The sequence below is a fragment of the Ruditapes philippinarum genome, unplaced genomic scaffold (genome assembly GCF_026571515.1).
Source record: "Ruditapes philippinarum isolate M1 unplaced genomic scaffold, ASM2657151v2 ctg8965_1_1_1_1, whole genome shotgun sequence".
Lineage (NCBI taxonomy): Eukaryota > Metazoa > Mollusca > Bivalvia > Venerida > Veneridae > Ruditapes > Ruditapes philippinarum.
In genome coordinates this window covers 30327-52601 of record NW_026857213.1, presented here as the reverse complement: position 1 = coordinate 52601, position 22275 = coordinate 30327, and the positions used below count along the sequence as shown (strand labels likewise).

Genomic DNA, 22275 nt, shown 5'->3' with positions numbered 1-22275 from the left:
AATTTTTGGGTTGGGTTTTACATGTATGTCACACCATCACAGAATAGGTCATATTTGTAACTTTCCGGTTTTACTGGTAGAGGAAGACCTTAGGCCCCCTTCCATGCACTATATCCAGCACAAACAGGCACCTGAGTAAAACCACCAACGTTCCCTAAGCTAGCTCACATGAAATAATTCAAAGTCCCTGGCAGGATTTGAACTCACAATGGTGAGGGTCACATAGTTTAAAGAAGACAACCTTAACCACAGATGGCCAACTTCACATGTTGTCATCACAGGTAAGATTACCAGACCCATTATGGGGCATACTGTCAGACTATAGGACTCATACCAAAAGGCTAATTCACTTATTTTTCCCAATCTTTCAAAAAAACATTATCAAATGGAACAGCAATAACTAATGTGAAATGACAAATATGCTGTCATTCTAGAATAAAAACATACAGATTTTTCCTCTCGTTTTATTGTCAAACTTTATTGTATTTGTTACATCTTTTTGTTGATATTTGTGTTGCATGGTAGGAAATAAAATATTTCACACCAATCAAAATATAATGCCAGAAGAGCCTGAAAGAAGGTTTAAAAAGGCATACATGCCATAACGTCCAGGATGTCTGGGACAGTCCCGGAAATAAGGTGTCTGTCCCGCAGGTGTCCCGGAGATGATTAATGTCCCGGTAAAAAAAAACGAACGATTTTCCCCTTACAGCATTGCAATGGTGACACTTATCCTTCGAGTGCCCATTCCAACAAACAATTATCAGCAATAATTTGGATCAATTAAAAGATTAATTGTTTACCCCCCTGCGCATGGCTTCCTGAGCGAAGGTGTCATACCCTGTAATTAACAACTGGCCAGTATAAGTCTTATTCGCCTGGAGGCAGTTATTAGTGGTCAATCACCGTGAAAATTACCGCTAAATATGAGGTGATGAAATCTACAAGATTCAGCGAATGTTTCAGGTAAACGACAAGGCTTATTGTCTTTACTTAACATAGCTTTATTCTATGCTGTGACTGATTGAATTAATGATGCCTAAATACTTAAAAAAAATCGATGGTGTCATTAAATTTGCAAGTTGTAAATACCGGTAATATAGGTTGTATGCCACTATGTAAATTCTAAACAAATACGTTTGCTGATCAATGCCCCACCTCCAAACGAAAAGTGTCCCGGAAATGAGTCTTAAAATTATGGCTTGTATGAAAAAGGTATCAAATATTTTTCACAATTAAGCAATTTTATGACTCAACTTTCCCACATTGGACATTCTTCCTATGACACATATTACCAAATTTCATATATTTCAAGTTTATAATTAATGAGCCGCGCCATGACAAAACCAACTTAATGCGTTTAAGACCAGCATGGATCCCTGCTGTTCGCTATCCGTTTCTCTACTTGTAATAAGGTTTGTAAGCAAACAGCATGGATCCTGATCAGACTGCGCGGATGCGCAGGCTGGAATGGATCCATGCTGGTCTCACACGCATTATGTTGATTTTGCCATGACGCTGCTTATTTATTTAAAGGAATTACCAATTACTAAAAACAGACAGATATTTACCAGTATAGTGTATGTGCCAGGCATAAGTATCCTGAAGTATTCACCACGGTTCCTCGACCTGAACGGAACAGATTCCCTCCCTTTGATAGCAAGCTCTACATCTTCAACTGGATTTCCATCTTCATCATAAACAATGCCTTTTACACCTAGAAGCAGTGAGGGGCAAGTAGTTAAATTTTATTGTGAAATGTCGTGACAGGCAAGTGTGAAATAGATTAACACTTTAACCTAGGTCATTTTTAGACATAGTTAAGATACATGCTGCCTGAATTAAAACTTAAAAAGCCTGATTATTCAGATAATAATTCTAGTCAGAAAATACTAAATACTTTTCACATTTTTATGTTCCTTTATAATTCTTTAAATATTGTGCCCCTAAACGACAATTAACAGATTAACATGTCAGATTATTTATTGAAGGTCAACCTCTATGATTGGCCCATACACACAAGAAAGGTGTCAATGTGCTGCACAATAATTGATTTCTTTTGTTCCTTTGATATTTGAATTCAAATTGCATTGGTATCTAGTATTTATTTTTTTGAAAATTGGAATAAAAACAGACGGTGATATAGACCAATTATCTCCCTCGTATTTCACAATGCAGCGTTCTGTAACAGAAGAGCAAACTACTAGTATAACTACATATGAGCCGCGTCACGACAAAACCAACATAGTCATGATAGTGGGTTTGCAACCAACATGGATCCAGACCAGCCTGCGCATCCGCGCAGTCTGATCAGGATCCATGCTGTTCGCTTACCAACTTTATAACAAGTAGAGAAACTGATAGCGAACAGCATGGATCCTGATCAGACTGCGCGAGCTGGTCTGGATCCATGCTGGTCGCAAACGCACAATGTTAGTTTTGTCGTGACACGGTTCATATGAAGTGTTCGGGCAATAGGAATCGATGACGTTGATAAAGTAGACTTTGACATGCAGGTAACGACAGAGTGACCAAACGTTGACGTTGATGTGACCAATTTTGGGACCAAACATTTTCATTATTTACAAACAGACATATTCATAATATTTTTGAACAAAAATATTAATTTGCAAGACATGTGTTATTTAGAAATACTTGGCAAATAGATAAATCTAGTGATTTTAATTAAAAAACTTATGCATATTAGTATTATGAAAAAAGTGAGGTCTAAATGAGCCCTGGGTACTATTAAGTCCCCTATCACGCACGACCAGATTATTATATTCCTGTGCTTCGCTCATGCATAGCATATGTAATGAGAGTAATGATCGGGCGGTAATGATATGTACTTTTTATTTTTATTTTAATATTCAGTTTATATTCAGTACTTTTGTGAACTATAATGCACAAATACGTATGAAGAGCTTTCCCATCTGTCTCTACAATGGTCGTGCTGGAGTTAGTCGCTTTTTGTGACACCCTCCGATATGACTAATTACGCACACCAGACACTCCGGACCTCGGTAGAATAATTTGTTTTAGCTGTATATATATCGTCGATCGTTAATACTAACAATGCATTGGGATAAGATTTTGCATAATTATATTAATGCAAAGAATATCAAGTATATATTTAAATAATCAAAATTTTACTACCAAAAAGATAAGTAAAATCAAGTAAACTTTCTTTAGTTTTCTCATATTTTATTTATATAAATATTCAATCCAAAAGACCAATTTTAATTTAAAATCATCAAAAATCGAAAAATTATAGCTGATATCTTAAATTAGATTTCTTTTTATAGAATTAAAACTTAATTGCTTTAACACTATAATTAGAATACAAGAACATGTAACAATACCATGAGTGCACGGTTCTGCGACTTTGGTGATTAGATTTCAGTTTGGAAAAAAAAGAAAAAAAAGAACAATGTCTTTTGTAAATGTTATAAATACTGATATTATATTGACATAACCTGATACAAATGCTGCCTAATTGTTTGAAATATATTTTGGCCCGGAGGCCTTTGATTATGAAATAAAAGAGTTGAGTTGAGGTGAGTAACACTGTTTGCCAAAATACTATTTCAGTATGACCTTGAACTTATACAATAATACACGAATGTACGCTATGAAATAAAGCCAAAACAACTTTAAAAACTAGGTCAATGTATCTTAAATTCACAAATGAAATAATTTTTTAATAAAAAAAAGTTGAAATTTGAAAGGAATATAATGAAAATATAATTTAACAGTATATTTAGAAATATAGCGCAGGATGCTATATCTCTAAACTGACTTGATATTGTGATTTTATTTTTATTATAAAAAAGAAATAAGACTACTATCAGTGTATTTGACCTACGTTGTGAAAAAGCAATCCAATCAAAAACGTTAGGTAGATAACAGGGACTTTCCCTGCAATCTACTGATTGAATGTTGAACTGATAACATAACAAACTAAAAGGACATAAAATGGACTAAAGAAACAATCTAAAAGGTATTTATGTTTATGAAATGAAATATATCGAATAGTATTCGTAAATTGTATTTTCGATGTTAAATCAAAAATAATCTTTTTTTAAAAAAAAGAAATTAGATTTGGCTATATATAAGATTTGTTAGTTAAGCGTTTATAAATGATTAGTCTGGGTGCAAAGTACGTCCTATTACACTGAATACCCTCATGATTCCTGTCTTTTTTCTGATTGTTTTTCGTTTTGTATGAAAACTGGACAATTTGTCAATGAAATGTTACTTTTCGTCATTTACGTGTTTAATCGTGTATGATTCATGTATGTAACCAAAACGGTTATGGATTGTTTACATAATATTGGTGGTGCAGTCGCCATTTTGTATTTTGATATACTATGCATAACTCGTAATTTTGCTACTGCTTAAACCATAACTTTATTGGTCATATATGAAACAAGAATAACATTTCAGTATTCGTGACACTGGTAACAGAGAAAAGTCAAGAATAAATGGTTTATCATTTTAATTTTGCAAACTGCGTGTTTTTCCAGTGTATACATAACATACGTATATGTAAAAAGTACGCCTGATTTAACAATATCTCAAGAGATAGCTATACAAGTACTATATAACATAGCTTATCGGGTCTACCCATTATAAATCAATGGTAAAGATAAATAATTATATATATCTAAAAATGACTAGTATACGAGGGATGATCAAAAATAAACCGGACTGTGACTGTCAATTCGAGAATTTTCAACCTATCACTTATTGTTATATATCACACTTAATCGGAAAACAATACCTGTAAATTGATGCTATATCTAATATGATAACTCAAACAGCTTGTCCGTAACAGCGAATTTAAAAACCATGGTAACGCAAACCCGGCGCAGTGCGTAAATTTACGCTGACATCAGGCACTATATGATGCATATATTTTACAATATGGCACATTTAGATTTCAAAATACGCCAAAACGTCATGAGCTATATCCTTGACGTAGTCAGAAAATATGACTTCATTTCAAATATATTTAAACTTGCAAACACATATCAACCGTCACATGTTAAAGAAATATTTGCGTTAAAACGTTGTCGTCAGAATGTCTCGAAAACGGTCAATAAAAATAGATTTCACAAATAAGGCGACAAACTGTTTAGAACGTAAAAAAATGATTATGGCTAACAAGGAAAAAGTTCCAGGAAGCCACAGCATAGTTTTTGATTAGCATAAATGATTAAAAAGGGTAATAGAGAAATGGAAAACAAGTAAAGGGGCGTCAGAAAGAAGAAATTTTCAACGACGTTGGTGACGTCAATCGCCGAGACGTTGAAAAATGACAGTCAATTGACACGATGTTTGACAGTAGGTACGGGGCGGTTCAGGTTCAGTCAACTATAACTAAGGATCTCTAATTGTTAATGCATTAATTACATATATTACATTCTTAGTTTACAATTGTATTAATTATTTTATTATTTTTCGTAGTAGAGATTTTTCCTATGGAGAAATTCATTCTGTTTAAAATTTAACAGTCACGGTTCAAAATCGGCTATGCGTTTTGTTTATTTAAAATAATGACAATTTTTTTCTTAGTTGTATTATTCTTTAATTTTCTCGTATGGAAGATACATTATCATTCAGCAACATAATATTAATGCAAAATATAATAAAGTTCATTGCATGTGCGATTTGTCCACCAATCAAGTTACAGAAGGAAAGAACGGAAGTTTGCGTCATTACAGGAGCTCTTTATCATCATTCATTCTATTACAATACAATATGATACCGACTTGTAAAGAGATATATAAAGGCGGTGGATCCGCCGCCATCAACAACAATTGGAACACGTATTGGCCTTCTCGAGAATGAGAAAAAGCTGCTCCCTTTAAGACAATACGCTTGTGACGTCGTTTACGTCGATTTTAAAGTAATAACGTGCGCCGCATTGCTTTACATGTTCATGCAAATAACAGCATTACTTTTTAAATTGTCAATATTTTTTTGGTATTTTTTGTATTATTTAGAGGATAGATTCCGATTTATGTTCCGTGTATTTTTATGTAAATGCGTTTTACAGGTAAGGAATCATTAGTTAATGACGGTTAATTTTTGATCATCCCTCGTAACTGATAAACATGTTTCGCGTGGTCTCTTATCAGATAAAGTTTTTGTCAAAATTGTTTAATTTATTATTTGTACAACTTGGCATTTTTATGTTGCGTTTTTATTGTATCATGGAGTATAGGGTGATAACATTTTTCTAGCATACACTATTATTGGTGTATACATTTTTACAACGAGATAAGTTTGCAGGTGTTTTTACTTTTTGATAAAGTCGTGTGCATTTATCTGAATATCATAAAACAAACATTACGTATACGTTGATATCTGAGTTCAAAATTGTGTTTAAATTGTTTAATTATTTAGAAAAAAACCGCGAATGATACACGTATAGCCTTTTAAAAGGACATGCATAGTTAGTTCATAGTTAGACATCATTTGTCCATGCTTAAAAAAATAATTATTAATATAATTGTTGTTTTTCTTCAATGATGAGTATTTCATTTCGAGATCACAAGGAAAACTGAACTCGAATTACATATTTCATTATTCAGGGTGGATGGCATCAAAATATTCATTTAATGCGAGATGGGTTTCATTCGAATGACAGATCTTCAATAAAAATGAACACAGGAAAAAAGATGTATTACTTGCGGATTCAAGTCTTACTGGTCGACGGCGGGACAATGGTTCTCAGAAAAATCTTTGACGAGAAAGCATTTCCTCTGGCAGCATGTCTGAAGCAACACCAGGGAACATTAGCGTTTCTTTCAAAGAGAAACATCATCAACAAACAACAATATTTGTTGATCTCATCCAATGCCCCAACATCAGCAAGTTTTGATATTTCCTTACTATCTTGTTTACTACGGAATATTTGTGGGTTAAAAGGTAGCACCGATCCATGCTGGTCAACATCGCCGGCACCGACTGATTTCTCCATAGAAGCAGACCTGGTGCGTTTCAGGGCATATCGTAATGAGGTAAAACCCCACAATTTCATTTGATACAAAATTTTAGTATAAAATTTATAATTCACTTGTGTACCTAAACTGACTGATACAATGTAACTTTCAGGTGTATGAACAATTTCTAAACACTTACTAGCTTAGGGAAAGTAAATATAATTAATATTATATAAGACAAATGTATTGCATCAAATTTAAATAAAAAGGGATTTCTTTTTAGTTCGCTCATACATCTTCAACATCTGCATTAACAGAAAACGACTTCAACACGAAATGGACAGACATAGTGCAGGTATGATCATTATCATTGTAAATAATTGCAATGTTATATTGCAAAAACTTTTAATAAATACAAGTTAGATGATCATGGGACTTTTCATTGAGAATATAAATGTTTTAGCAGAACATTAAAATACAAATTAAATTAATGAAAATACCAGAGCTGGGCAGAAAGGTGTGAGGTTTGCATTGTATTGTTTAAGTATGCAACGATGATAAATCTAGTGCTTTAAATTAAAAAACTTATGCATATTCGTATTATGAAAAAGTGAGGTCTAAATGAGCCCTGGTTACTATTAAGTCCCTTATCACGCACGACCAGATTTTATATGTCCCTGTGCTTTGCTCATGATGAAGGTAATGAATGGGTGGTTATGATATGATTTTTTTTAATATTCAGTTTATATTCAGTAATTGTATGACGTGTCATTTATGTTGAATGACATTTCATTCATAAATATGTATGAAGAGCTTTAGTCCATCAGCCTCTACACTGATCGTGCTGGAGTTTGTCGCTTTTGTGACGCCCTCCGATATGACTAAATTACGCACACCAAGTACTCCGGACCTCGGTAGAATGTTTTGTTTTAGAGGTATATATACCGTCGAGAGTTAATACTGACAAGGCATTGGGGTAAGATTTTGCATATATTGATTGCACATAATATCAAGTATATCTTTAAAAAATCAAATTTTTACTACCAAAAAAATAAGTTAAATTATGTAAACTTTGTTTAGTCTTCTCATAATTTATAAATTTTTTATCAAAAATACCAGTTTCAAATTAAAATTATCTTAAATTGGATAAATCGAAAACATGTCACGAATATCTTAAATTAGAGTTCTTTTTATAGAACTAAATTCTAATTGCATTAACACTATAATTAGAATACAAGTAAATGTAATAATACTAATAGTTCACGGTGCTGCGACTTTGGGGATCAGTTTTCAATTTGGAAAAAATAAATAAAAGAACAACGTTTTTAGCTGTACTGTACTTGTGCCAAAATACCTTCTCAGTCTAACCGTGAACTTGTACAATAATGTAAAAAAAATACGCAAAAAAACTTTAAAATCAGGTCAATGTGTCTTGAATTAATAAATAAAAATGAAATTTGAAAGGAATATAATGAAAATATAATTATACATTATATTTAGGAATCTAGTGCTCAGGATGATATAACTCTAAACTGACTTGGTATTGTGATTTTATGTTTTAATATAAAAAAGAAATAAGACTACTATCATTGTATTTAACCTACGTTGTATAAAAGCAATCCAATCAAAAACGTTAGAGTAGATAATAGGGGCTTTCCCTGCAATCTACTGATTGAATTTTGAACTGATAAAATAACAAACTAAAAGGACATAAAATGGATTAATCAAACAATCTAAAGGTATTCATGTTTATGAAATGAAATATATCGAATAATATTCGTAAATTGTATTGCACTGTGAAAAAAAAATGCCCTATTTCAAAAAAGAAACCAGATTTTGCTATAGGATTGTTTAGTTAAGCGTTTATAAATGATTAGTCTGTGTGCAATATATATCCTATTACACTGAATACCCTCATGTTTCTTGTCTGTTTTTTTTTCTGATTGTTTTTCGTTTTGTAAGAAAAACTGGCCATTTTTTTAATAAAATGCTACTTTCCGTTATTTCTGTGTTTAAATGTGTATTCACTATGTATGTAACCCAAACGGCTATGGGTTGTTTACATAATATTGACGGTGCAGTCGCCATTTTGTATTTTGAAATATAGTAGTCTGCTTTACCCTATGTATAACATCGTAATTTTGCTACCACTTAAACCACCACTTTATTGGCCATATATGAAACAAGAAAAACAAGAATTCAGAATTCGTGACACTGGTAACAGATAAAAGTTAAGAATAAATGGTTTATCATTTTAATTTTTCAAACTGAATGTCTATTTCCTTTTTGTATTAAACTTAAATGTAGAAAATATGCCAGATTTAACAATATTTCATTAGATAGCTTTACGAGTCTATCTAACATAGCTTATCGGGTGTACCCATGGTAAAGATAAAATATTATATAAATAAAACGAGTATAACTGATGAACATGTTTCGCGTGCTCTCTTATCAGATAAAGCTTTTGTCAAAAAGTAGTTAAACTTTTTATTTGTGCAACTTAGCATTGTTCTGTTGCGTTTTAAAATTTAATCGAGTATAGGGAAATAACATTTTTCTAGCATGTTAAAATATTGGTGTATACATTTTTAAAAAGAGATAATTTTGCAGATATGTTTATTTTTTGATAAAGTCGTCTGCATTTATCTGAATATCATAAAACAAACATTACATACACGTTGATATCTGAGTTCAAAATTGTGTTTAAATTGTTTAATTATTTAGGAAAAAAAACGCAAATGATACACGTATAGCCTTTTAAAAGGACATTCATAGTTCATTTGCATTTGTTCATGCTTAAAAAAATAATTATTTATATAATGGTTGTTTTTCTTCAAGGATGAGTATTTCAATTTGAGATCACAAGGAAAACTGAACTCGATTTCATATTTCATTATTCAGGGTGGATGCCATCAAAATATTCATTTAATGCGAGATGGGTTTCATTCGAATGACAGATCTTTAACAAAAATGAACACAGGAAAAAAGATGTATTACTTGCGGATTCAAGTCTTACTGGTCGACGGCGGGACAATGGTTCTCAGAAAAATCTTTGACGAGAAAGCATCTCCTCTGGCAGCATGTCTGAAGCAACACCAGGGAACATTAGCGTTTCTTTCAAAGAGAAACATCATCAACAAACAACAATATGTGTTGCTGTCATCCAATGCCCCGACATCAGCAAGTTTTGATATTTCCTTGCTATCTTGTTTACTACGGAATATTTGTGGGTTAAAAGGTAGCACCGATCCATGCTGGTCAACACCGCCGGCACCGACTGATTTCTCCATAGAAGCAGACCTGGTGCGTTTCAGGGTCTATCGTAATGAGGTAAAACCCGGAAATTTTATTTTATACATAACTTAGTATAAAATTTATAATTCACTTGTGTACCTAAACTGACTGATACAATGTAACTTTCAGGTGTATGAACAATTTCTAAACACTTACTAGCTTAGGGAAAGTAAATATAATTGATATTATATAAGACAAATGTATTGCATCAAAATTTAAATAAAAAAGGGATTTTTTTTTAGTTCGCTCATACATCTTCAACATCTGCATTAACAGAAAACGACTTCAACATGAAATGGACAGACAATAGTGCAGGTATGATCATTGTCATTGTAAATAATTGCAATGTTATATTGCAAAAACTTTTAATAAACACAAGTTAGATGATGGGATTTTTCATTGAGAATATAAATGTTTTAGCAGAACATTAAAATACAAATTAAATTAATGAAAATCCCAGAGCTGGACAGAAAGGTGTGAGGTTTGCATTGTTTAAGTATGCAACGAGAACTGGCTTTAAATAGACAACTTCAGTGTGACATGGATTATATAAAAAATCGAACAAACAAGTAAAACTTAAATAAAACAGAAAAAGTACATGCATATATCATTATTACGAAACACAAAACCATTCGATGAGAAAATATTTTCAATGTCATTATTTCGACTTATCGTCCAGTAATTTACAAGTCATAAATTTGTTAAAAAATATAAAACTTTCTTTAAATTCAATTCAGCTTTCGTACATAGCCATATATTATATTAACTCATTTAACTGTGAAATAATATCGCTTTACAATAGACATCGACATTGCTGTGCAACCGACATGATCTTATTGAATAGAGAAATAAGAATCCCTAAAGAAAGCCCAAAACGGCAAAATTGAAAATGTTGCAACAGTGCCCGACAAACTTGATAACTTTATAATTATTCTTATGCTACTTACAGGTTCTGATAAGGCTTAATTCTCATCTTCAAAAATGGTGTACCAAATCTTCAATTAGAACTGGACAATATGAAAACAGTCCCACTGGATGAGGAAGCCGAAAAACGCTACCAGCAAGAGATAGATAAATGGCAGCAGATGGACAGTGCACAAACTAGAGCTATAGAAATCATGGCAAACGAAATAAAAGATCTAAGTGCAAACATTGAAACCCTCTCCGTAGAGAACAGGCAACAATGGACAGAAATGTTGGATAAACAGGATGAAGTTATCAAGGAAGTAAAAAACGTTCCTCAAAACAGTAAGTTATACTATCATTTATAGCGGTAAATTACAATACTTAAATTAAAGCCATTTTCAAATGTTTTTACAAATTGAGGTCCACTTCTCATTGTCGTAACTTCACTTTATGAGTGTAATACGAATTTATAAAGACAGATAAAGCAATGAAGTTCCATTTTCGTGCTAATAACTTGTAAGTATAATTATTAACTCATTTGCAGTTATCGGGGATGGACTAAGGAAGTCTTAGCCACATCCCCACCTTAAGACGCTCTGGCATGTTGATTTTTTTTCTATCAAAATATTAACATAAATTAGTAGAATAAAAGTAACACAACTGGCTTACGATATATGTAGCGTCACTATTTACAGCCTGGATTCATATGGAACTTCCCGCCATAAAACAATGTAAGCACAATAAACCTGCATAACTTGAGGCAATTTGCTGTACATGTTTATACATAGTGTCATGCGGACGCTTTTTTTTTTACATCAGTCTTGGTAATTAAGCATCTGCATGATGAATTTATGCGATACTGATTAAACAAGAAAAATTCCTTTTTCAGAACACTTCAGTTCACCTGAACAGAAACATCTTCATGGGTATGACCTTCTTTGTAATATCTGCTATAAAATTAACAGTTTGTATTATTTTCCTAATTGTGCAATATATGTGGTACATGCATTACTGTGTCATGAATAGTGTCAATTTTGTGATTTTGATATTTTGTATAGTTAAAGACTATTTTTTAAATATTTATTTCTCACATCTGTAACAAACTAAATGATCTTTGTGTCCTTCCTAAAAATACTTCATGTTATAAAAAAATGTTATCCTGAAGATCGTCCAAAAACGGCAAATTTAAGAATGATGCAATCTCTGTTAATTGACAGTAGGGTAGGTACAAGCTAATGTTTCGCTAATACCAGCTTAAGCAGAACTGAACATTTAAATATAAAATGGTGGAATGAATCCACAATTCAAACGGCATTGATCATTAAACATTAAATGGTCCATTCCATGAAAAGCGGCCTGAGTGAAATAATGCACGAAGAACGAACTGAACCAAATAAATGATATGCTTAACGTTATATAGAATGCGATCACAAACCACATTTGCCTTTGTCTATAGAGATAATTAATTTATTGTACCTAAATGTGTTTCTTATCATTGGACTGATACATTTTAGATTCATCACAGATGTATTTTGATGATGCGAAAGGCAAAATGGAATATTATGTTAGAACCAATATTTACAAAGAAGCCAGCAAACAACTTCAAACATCAGGAATAGCTATACTTAGTGGTCATCCAGGAGATGGAAAAACTGTAATGGCGAACTGTCTGTTAATGGAAATGGCTAATGAAAGTAAACTCTTAAGGTTAACTAGCCCGGATGATTGGAGATTAGTAGATTTTGATGTTTACACTGCTGTGTTGATTGACGATATATTTGGAAATGCTGTACTGGACGAAACTCTGTTAAAAAAGTGGCAACGTTTCCTTAGTGACATACGAATGGCAGCTAATCAAAAAAAGTTGTCATTTGTGATAACTTCTCGCCATTATATAATGCAAGAAGCAAAAGAAAAACTACATAATCAAGCTGATATGTTCAAAGAGGAAAATGTCACCATTCTATTTTCTTCCAGATTATCATCCGAGGAGAAGTACAAAATTCTGGAATCACATCTTATAAAAAACGAAAGGGAATTTGAAACGAATTCATACATGTATAAATCAATTGAAACACAGTGGAAAAGGGTTACCAGGACATCAAACAAAGTGCTCACTGTTGGATTTCCAGAATGCGCGTCCATGTTTGCATCTTCAGATATTTTGTTCGACAAGGGTATTGAATTCTTTTCCTCCCCTCTCGAGTTTTTCCAAAAATGTATTCAAGACATTTCCAAGGATGAAGACGAATTTATGCCATTGGTTCTCGTTTGGGTGAAGACACCAGGGAAATTTGCGATAAAAGATTTCAATATTGGTGATAACAGAAAACAATTACAGAAGCTAGGAGAAAGAATTTGGGTATCCGTTTCATAAGAAGGCAAAAGAAATAAAGAAATGCTTGGAGAGCCATAGGGACGAATTTCTAGTGTTTAGTACTAAGACAGGTGAATACGCATTCAGTCATAGTGTGATAAGTGATGTAGTCGGAATTGTTTGTGCCAGAGAATATGCTGACGCCATTTTAAAACATGCATCTAAAGATTTTCGTAATGAAATACGTCAAGACCTTACCTTGTTTCAAAGACGACCTGATCATACATATTGAAGAATACCAATTCAATGGGCTCATTGAGAAGTTTAACCAATTGTTACATATGGCAGAAGATGATACACAAGAATTCCTATTTGACAATGATTTCTTCGTTAAACCTCGCGTTAACGGGATCGAAAATACAATAATATGCTCACACTTCCTGATGAACAATTCAGTACTTAAACATGACGCATTCGAAAATAAGGATTTCATAAAAAAGTTTGTCGAAAACTTACGGGTGAAAGGCGGAAAGGATAAACGTGTAAATAAATCACTGGTCTACGCATTTGAAATATTAAAGACTAGATTTTGCATCACGTTTGACCAAAATGAAATGGGAATGTGTCTGCCATCTATCCTTTTGGCAAAGAAAAATGATCTCTTGGTTCAAGAATGTCTAAACAAGTCAGTTCTGAATGAAAATGAAAAATATATATCTTTGCTGTTAGCTACGAGAGATAGAAACAAAGATTTAGTACAGAAACTAGTTCGTCATGGTATGAAAGCAAATGAGGATGCCTTACAGATAGCAACGGTCAATGAAGATTTAGATATGTTAGACTTTTTGTTACAGAACCAGAACGGATCTGATTTCCCTTCACATATTCAACATGGAAATAGTCCATTAATCACAGCAGCTAAAAGAGGTTCTGTCGACCTTGCGGAATGCCTGCTCAGGAGTGGTGTTGATGTCAATTATAGAAACAAGAACAATGTATCTGCTCTCGATAAAGCTGTGATATGGAACCAAGTGGAAATATGCCGCGTGCTTTTAAACCATGGGGCGGTTGTGAATGTAAACGGTGGAAAGTTTCAGCGAACACCTTTGCACATTGCAGCAGACATGGGACATACCGATTTAGTGCAACTATTACTTAACAAGGGGGCAGATGTCAATATACGCGACCATAAAAATGACTATCCGTGTCAATCAGCGGCTGTTCTTGGACATTCCAAAATATTGAAAGAAATTCTTGAAAAAGACATTTATTCCGGAGCTTCACAAATGTCTCATAATTTTAAGCCCATTTCAAAGGGCATGTCTTTGTATCATATAGCTGTAGTTAAAGATAACCAAAGCATATTGCGAGTTCTGAAAGAGGTTGGTGTTGACCCTAACATGAAAGATAAATATGGAAGGACGGCCCTTTATCTTGCAGCAGTAAATGGAAAAACTGCACTCGTTCAGTTGCTTCTCGATGTTGCAGATCCAAATGTATCTGAGAAAAATGGGTATACACCATTGCATGCTGCGGTTTACAAAGAAGATTTGGAGATTGTCCAGCTGCTGAGCAATCGGCAACAAGTGATCGTCAATCTACCAGACAAACGCGGATATACCCCTCTTCACCTTGCATGCAAAACAGCAAATTATGATATCATCGTCGAACTATTGAAGGTGCGGCAAATAGATGTGCGTATGATGACGAAGAAAGGCGAGACAGTTCTACACATACTTAAGGCCTCGACAAGGAGAACAAAAAATGTGTCGAGGTGTGTGGAGGCAATACAACAAACTGACCCTTACTTTGTAGAACAATCTGGGATAGGGGTATCATTTGACAACTATGAGAACGAAAACTAAACATATGCAAATCGCAGGCTCGTGTTTGTGTATATTCGGATGTGCAGCGTATGTCAAGCCCGTAGCTGGGTACATACTTACGGAGTACTCAGTCTTCAACACTTTAAATATTTGTATCATTGATCATGAAGAACCAAACAAATATAAAATACTGTGATTATAAACTATAAATATTGTAAAATTGTTAACGATAAACATTTGTTATTGGTTATCCATTTGTGGAGTTTGAAATTGATTAATTGATGCATCCGAAACATTTTAGATATGCCTCAGAAAAAGTAAATGTATATAAAATTATCAAAGACAGTTGCTAAAAACATACTTTTATAATATCTATTGTTCTTATGCAATGCACGTCTTCTAAATAAGAGCTATCCATTTGTGAAATTTTAGTACAATCTCAGTTCTTTCTTCAGTTGAAATAAGCCCCGAAGAAAATTTAGGTATGAACAATTTCGAAGGGCAACACTAAATTGTGCAAGAGTTATGATTTGTTGTCAAAGATTTGTGGACACTGCTATTTTCACAATGTGATTTAACCACAAATAGAGCTGATACAATTTTAGTTTAATGCCCAAACTTATGACATATGAACGTAAGAAAGGAACATGGCAAATAAATATCTTACAGCTTTCAGAGGGGATAAAAATTGGAGAAAACACATAATACAAATCTTTGAATTTTTATTTTCATGCAAAACAAGAAATTCACAAAATATAGCAAACGTCACATCTTTTGATATTTAAAAATATATTTTAATCAACAAAGTATGATCATCATCATGTGATTAATAACAAGCGTTTAAATTCCATCTAAAATAGAGAAAACTAAGTTCTTCTTACAAATGATAGGACAAAGATACCGTTGACTGTCAATTTCTTGTATACTAGAAACAAAAACTCATCACATATGCATCCAACATAATTATCTGTTAGTTGTAGGTTGATAAAAAGAAATGGCAAAAAAACTAGCTGTTCAATTATGGAATTATTGAAAACATTCATAAAATAACTGGAAACAGCGTATGTGGGCTACTATCAAAATTGAAAAGTTTATCAACACTATTCATCTTAACCTTAAACTTTGATCTTTAGGTAATTTTCCTGAGTTGTAGAGCTAATCATCAATGAACATATCTAACAATTAGTTTTGACAAAAATATTTTACGTATATGTATTTATCGTATTTATCTAAGCATTCAGATCATAAAGCTATATCTTGGCTGTTCCTAATTCTTTTTCGTGAAAGAATTTCGTTCGGTTAAATGAGATGTGTTGCGCATGCGCGGAAACAGTGTTGCAATATGGCGGAACGTTTCAACATTGTTGAAAATATGTAAATTTTTTGTTTTGATCATAGATCAAAGTTTATCGGTGTATATAAAATTAAATTTGCGTGTATTAGCAAGATAAATATTATATTTTATTTTTTGGTGTGTATTTATATAGCATTGTTGTTTATTCGTGGAATAAACTTGTAATAAAATCGAATCGGGCACGTGGTGTCCGGACCGGAGTCAGTTAAAAAAGATTTGTAACTATCGTCGATAGTTTTGTGAACTTTAATTAAAATGTCAACAAAAACCACCGAACGTTGTTCGGTCGAAGATAAAAAGGACAATGAATCCGTTGATTTAACGGGTAAAGACAGAAAAGGTAAACAACCGGTTCTTGGAAAACAAATCACAAAAAAGAGTTCAAAAGAAAAAAGCACGTGTTCTTCAAAAGAAAGTGCATTGACTGAATCGGAAAATGTTTTATTGAACGCTATATCTGCTTTACAAGGCTCAATAAATAAACAATCTGAAAGAATGGGTGCTCAAGAAAAGCAAATCAATGAGCAGAGTAAGCAATTAAAAGAATTTGCCTCCAGGATGTCGTATTTAGAGTATGATGGTGAGGAAGGTTATTATGATGAATGTGAAAATAGTAACTATGATGCTTTATGTGGACAAGAGGATCAATCATATCCTGATGTAAATGAAATGTGTGAAGATGTAAATGATGAGCCTGGTAGGAATGAAGCTTGTAAAAGAAAGGCAGAAAATGATGATAACATTAACAATAATCGATTTAATGAAATGTCTAAACGATTCAAAGCAGCAGAAAATTGTGATCAGAACATTGATTCTGTATTAGCAAGTAATGTTAATGACTTTTTCGAAATGGCATTGACGAAACCAAATATAATGAGATCGTTAAGGATGAAATAACGCCAAGACCAGGAAATTGTGAGAGTCTTGTAGTGGTTCAAACAAATCCATTAATATGGGACTCATTAAGTCCCGTTGCGAGATCTAATGATAAGAAAATGCAGAACATTGAGGCATCTGTAGTTAAATCGGCCACTAAACTGACAAAAGTTGTAAATAAAATGGCAAAATTAGAGACAAAGGTTGAGAGTGATGTGTTCAGTGGGTTGATCGATGAGTGTAATGATGTTTTAGCTTTGCTTGGGCAAGCAAACAAGCAAATTAACTTCACTCGAAAAGATTTCCTAAGGCCGGAACTAAATAAAGAATATAGTCATTTATGTAATCATAATAGACCCTTTACAAAGTATTTGTTCGGGGATGATGTTTCTAGATCAGCGAAAGAAATTGAAGATTGTTCGAAAATAAGCAATCGCATGTTCCAGAACAGATATCAGAGAGGAACATTTATAGGCCGAAGGCGACCAAATAGATTTAATAGAGGTCGTAGTGGTTTTGGTAGAGGAATGATGAGAGGTCGTGGTCAAGTTCAGTCATATGGTGAACCAGTATCTGCCTCAAAAAACTTCCTAAGGCGGGGGTCTCGCCCTTACAGACAGTAAACGAGGTAGGTACAACTTTTATTGCAGGAAGATTAGCAAATTTTATTGATGAATGGCGAAAATTGACTAGTGATAGCTATATTTTAGATATTGTTGAACATTGTCACATAAATCTTGAAGAAGATGAGCTTAAAAATTTAAATAATGCATGCATTCAACACAATTTTAATAAAAAAGAAAAAATGGTTATTCAAAATGAAATTCAGAAATTGCTAAAATTACAAGTTATTGTTGAAGTAGAAGAATGTCAAAATCAAATTTTATCACCTATATTTTTAAGACCAAAAAAGAATGGTGAATACAGAATGGTATTGAACTTAAAACGTTTGAATAATTTTATCCCATACAAACATTTTAAGATGGAAACTTTTGAAAATTCTCTAACACTAATTTCTAAAGATACATATATGGCTTCAGTTGATTTGCGCCATGCATATTATTCCATTAAGATAGCTGAAGAACAGCAAAAATATTTTAGATTTACATGGGAAAATAAGATTTTTCAGTTCACATGTTTGGCAAATGGAGTGAGTGAAGGTCCAAGATTATTTACTAAGTTGCTAAAGCCTGTTTATGCAAAGTTACGAAGTATGGGATATGTTAATTGTGGGTTTATAGATGATAGTCTTCTTTGTGGTGATTCAAAACATGAATGTACACAAAATGTTCTAGCCACAACTAATCTTATGAAAAACATAGGCTTCATGATCAATGAAGAAAAATCAGTATTTATTGCAACAAAGAAAATTCAGTATTTAGGGAACATAATTGATTCGGAAAAAATGATTGTACATTTACCATTGGAAAGACAAGAGTCTATTATTTCAAGCTGCAAAAGTCTTTTAAAAAAGCAAACAGCAACTGTTAGAGAAGTGGCAAAAATTATAGGTTTAATTGTGGCTAGTTTTTTAGCTGTTGAATATGGAAAATTACATTATAGACAATTAGAAATGAACAAAATTTATGCTCTTCAAAAAAGTAAGGGTAATTATGATAGTTTTATGGTAATAACAAATGACATGAAAAAAGAAATGCAATGGTGGATAAAAAATCTTACATTTCAAGTGAGACATATTTTTAAAAAACCTATTGAGGCTGAAATGTACACGGATGCCTCGAGACTTGGATGGGGAGCAAAATTAGACGAATGTAAAATAGGGGGTCGTTGGAATAATACAGAAACAAATTATTATATAAATGCATTGGAATTATTAGCTATATACCATGCTCTAAAGGCTTTTAGAGAAAAATTGCATGATAAACATGTTAAAATATTTTCTGATAATACTACTGAAGTAAATTACATAAATAACATGGGTGGTATTAAATCCCAAATTTGTAATAGTATAAGTGTTGATATATGGACTTGGTGTATACATCATAATATATGGTTAACATGTACATACATAGCAGGTTCTGATAATGTGGAAGCTGATTCAGCTTCAAGATGCTTTAAGGATCATCTTGAATGGAAATTAGATAAAATCATATTTCAAAATATTTGTATTAAATGGGGGAACCCTGATATTGATATGTTTGCTTCACGTTTGAATGCACAATTACCAGTTTATTGTTCTTGGAAACCTGATCCAGATAGCACTTATATAAATGCATTTACTTTAAATTGGAACACATTTAATAATATATATTTTTTCCCACCTTTTAGTTTGATGGGACGGTGCTTGCAGAAAATAATGCAGGAAAAGGCCAAAGGCATTGTTATTGCTCAACTATGGCCCACACAGCCATGGTTCACACGTCTATTGGAATTAATTGTCGATTACCCAGTGATAATTTGCAAAAGGAAAGCACTGCTGACTCTTCCTCATACAAACAAAGAACATCCACTTACGAAAAAACTTCAACTGATTGCATGCAGAGTGTCAGGCAACAGTTTCGAGAACGAGGACTTTCAGAAATGTCTACCGATATTCTCATGTCATCTTGGAAATGAGGCACCAAGAAGCAGTACAGTGTATTCATCAAAAGATGGTTTTGTTTCTGCAGTGAAAGGAAAATCAATCAAATTTCTCCAACTGTGGAAGAAGTAATTGAGTTTTTAACACAACAATTTGAAAATGGATTAAGTTATGACAGTCTAAATACAGCCCGTAGTGCTTTATCATCGTTGGGTTTAAATTTCAACAATTTTAAAATTGGTGCTCATCCACTAGTGATTCGTTATATGAAAGGAATTTTTGCGTTAAGACCACCAAAACCTCGTTATGTCAGCACATGGGATGTAAATGCGGTTTTATTGTATCTTCGTAAATAATCAACGGTTTAACAACTTACACTTAAAGCTTTAACATTGAAACTTTCAATGCTTATGGCCTTAACACGGGCAGCACGCGTCCAGACTTTGCATTTCATTAGTTGTGATCACTTTGAAGGTTAAATCTAAGTTTGTTTTTCAGTTAGCTGATTCTTTGAAACAGAATCGACCTAATTTTAACAGTTCATTTGTTAGTTTCAAAGCTTACCCTCCAGATAGGAGGTTATGTATATATACGGTGATAAAAGAATACTTGTTGCGCACAAGACCTGTGCGGTTAAATGTAGATGAAAAGGATCAAAGATTGTTGATAAGTTATGTTTACAAAACCTTATAAACATGTAAGTAGAGACACTATATCTAGGTGTTTGAAAACAATCATGTTACGTTCTGGAATCGATATAAAGAAATATGGTTCTCATAGTATTAGATCAGCTGCTAGTTCTAAAGCAAAGATTAATTCAGTACCAATTAGTGACATACTAGCCAAAGCAGGGTGGTCGAATGTCAAGACATTTGCCAAGTTTTATGACCGTCCTGTTGAAGGCAATTCTGACAGATTTCAAGAGGGTGTACTCGCCTGATTTGTGAGTAAAATTTTTTCACATTATTGCTTTAAAATCTCATTTAACCGAACGAAATTCTTTCACGAAAAAGAATTTAAAAAATTAAACGAGACTTACCTTGGTTAAGTCGATGTTTGATTTGAATTCTTTGAAGTAAAGAATTGAGTGAGGCTTAAATGCCTCCCACCCACCCTACAAAATGAGGTACAGCAATATTGCTGTATTAAGAATAATTTCAAATATTTGAAGTTTCTATGGAGTTAATAATGGGAAAAAATTCATTAAAAAACTGCTTCCGCGCATGCGCAACACATCTCATTTAAGCCTCACTCAATTCTTTACTTCAAGGAATTCAAATCAAACATCGACTTAACCAAGGTAAGTCTCGTTTAATTTTTTAAATTTTCCTGATGAAAAAATCATTGCTAAACGGCTAAAATCCTACTTAAAACTGAAGAATAGTATATGTTTCCGTAACATTTTATTATGTCTACATATAAAACATAATTATCATACATTCATTTCAGTAAATAACAGAAAAAAATACTTTAAGCTGCACGCCCCCCTAAAGTATTTAAAAATAATTACAATTATAACAGTATTTTCTCTTCCATCTTAGAGTTTACCAAACAAATGAATACTTTTTTTTGTATTGTTTAAGTCCACTTAATTTGAAGAATTTTGAGAACATGCAATTAATTTTCCTAACAAGATATCTGCTGCCGTGGGGGGAGACAGACTGACAGACAAACCCATACAATATGAAAGTTATCTGTCTGTCTGTCAGTCTGACATAAAACTAATCTTGTACAAAATTGCTGATATCTTATTTTTCTTAATTTCAACCAAAAAGGGGACACATATTGCCTTATATTAAGCAATGATTTATGTGTGGTTAATGTCTACAAAAATTCTTAATCAAACCGAGGCTGTAAAATTTTCAGGTTTTTTTTCATATTGGTCAGACTTTAATAATTCTCTTTAACGTTTTCAGTTTTTGTCTGTAAGTGAAACTGTAATAGATATTATAATAGCCCTTTGCTTAATTTTGAGTCAGACCTCAATGGTTCCCGTTTTAAATAATTTACATCTTCAAATATGCAACATTTACAGTTATGTTCCTGTAAGTCAAACATAACTGGTTTCCTTCTCTCTATTTCTTTTTAGTAAATTTCAAATATGAATCATAGTGTGCAGGAGTTACAAAAAATATTTACTTTTCCACAGTAAAACCGATATAGAATTTGACAAGATACACTCAATACATATTGAGGTTTAAGTTACATAT

General features: G+C 32.8%; 3 protein-coding genes across 4 annotated transcripts in view; all 3 read left to right on the top strand.

Annotated features, from left to right (window-relative positions):
- Positions 1 to 3842: 3842 nt before the first annotated feature.
- On the top strand, positions 3843 to 13534 carry LOC132749080 (uncharacterized). Of its 2 annotated transcripts, XR_009628364.1 has the most exons (5): positions 3843 to 4000; positions 6600 to 7028; positions 7234 to 7305; positions 11194 to 11492; positions 12040 to 12127. XR_009628364.1 is itself a non-coding variant. In XM_060738762.1 (3 exons), exons 2-3 carry the CDS (start codon positions 11261 to 11263, stop codon positions 13525 to 13527), a joined length of 1095 nt encoding a protein of 364 aa, XP_060594745.1. In that variant the 5' UTR covers positions 7232 to 7305; positions 11194 to 11260; the 3' UTR covers positions 13528 to 13534. The 2 variants fall into 2 exon arrangements, 1 of the variants encoding a protein (XP_060594745.1); XM_060738762.1 differs by lacking the exons at positions 3843 to 4000; positions 6600 to 7028; positions 12040 to 12127 and adding an exon at positions 12665 to 13534 and having other exon boundaries at positions 7232 to 7305.
- LOC132749079 (uncharacterized) overlaps positions 8490 to 22275 on the top strand; it is a 31705-nt gene continuing 17919 nt past the window's right edge. Inside the window, exons 1-2 of the mRNA XM_060738760.1 lie at positions 8490 to 8689; positions 9852 to 10280. Coding sequence (XP_060594743.1) covers positions 9879 to 10280 — 402 coding nt within the window. The 5' untranslated portion in view covers positions 8490 to 8689; positions 9852 to 9878. The remainder of the gene's footprint in view (positions 8690 to 9851; positions 10281 to 22275) is intronic.
- Positions 13683 to 15872, top strand: LOC132749078 (ankyrin-3-like). Its single transcript, XM_060738759.1, has one exon. It carries the CDS (start codon positions 13683 to 13685, stop codon positions 15330 to 15332), a length of 1650 nt encoding a protein of 549 aa, XP_060594742.1. The 3' UTR covers positions 15333 to 15872.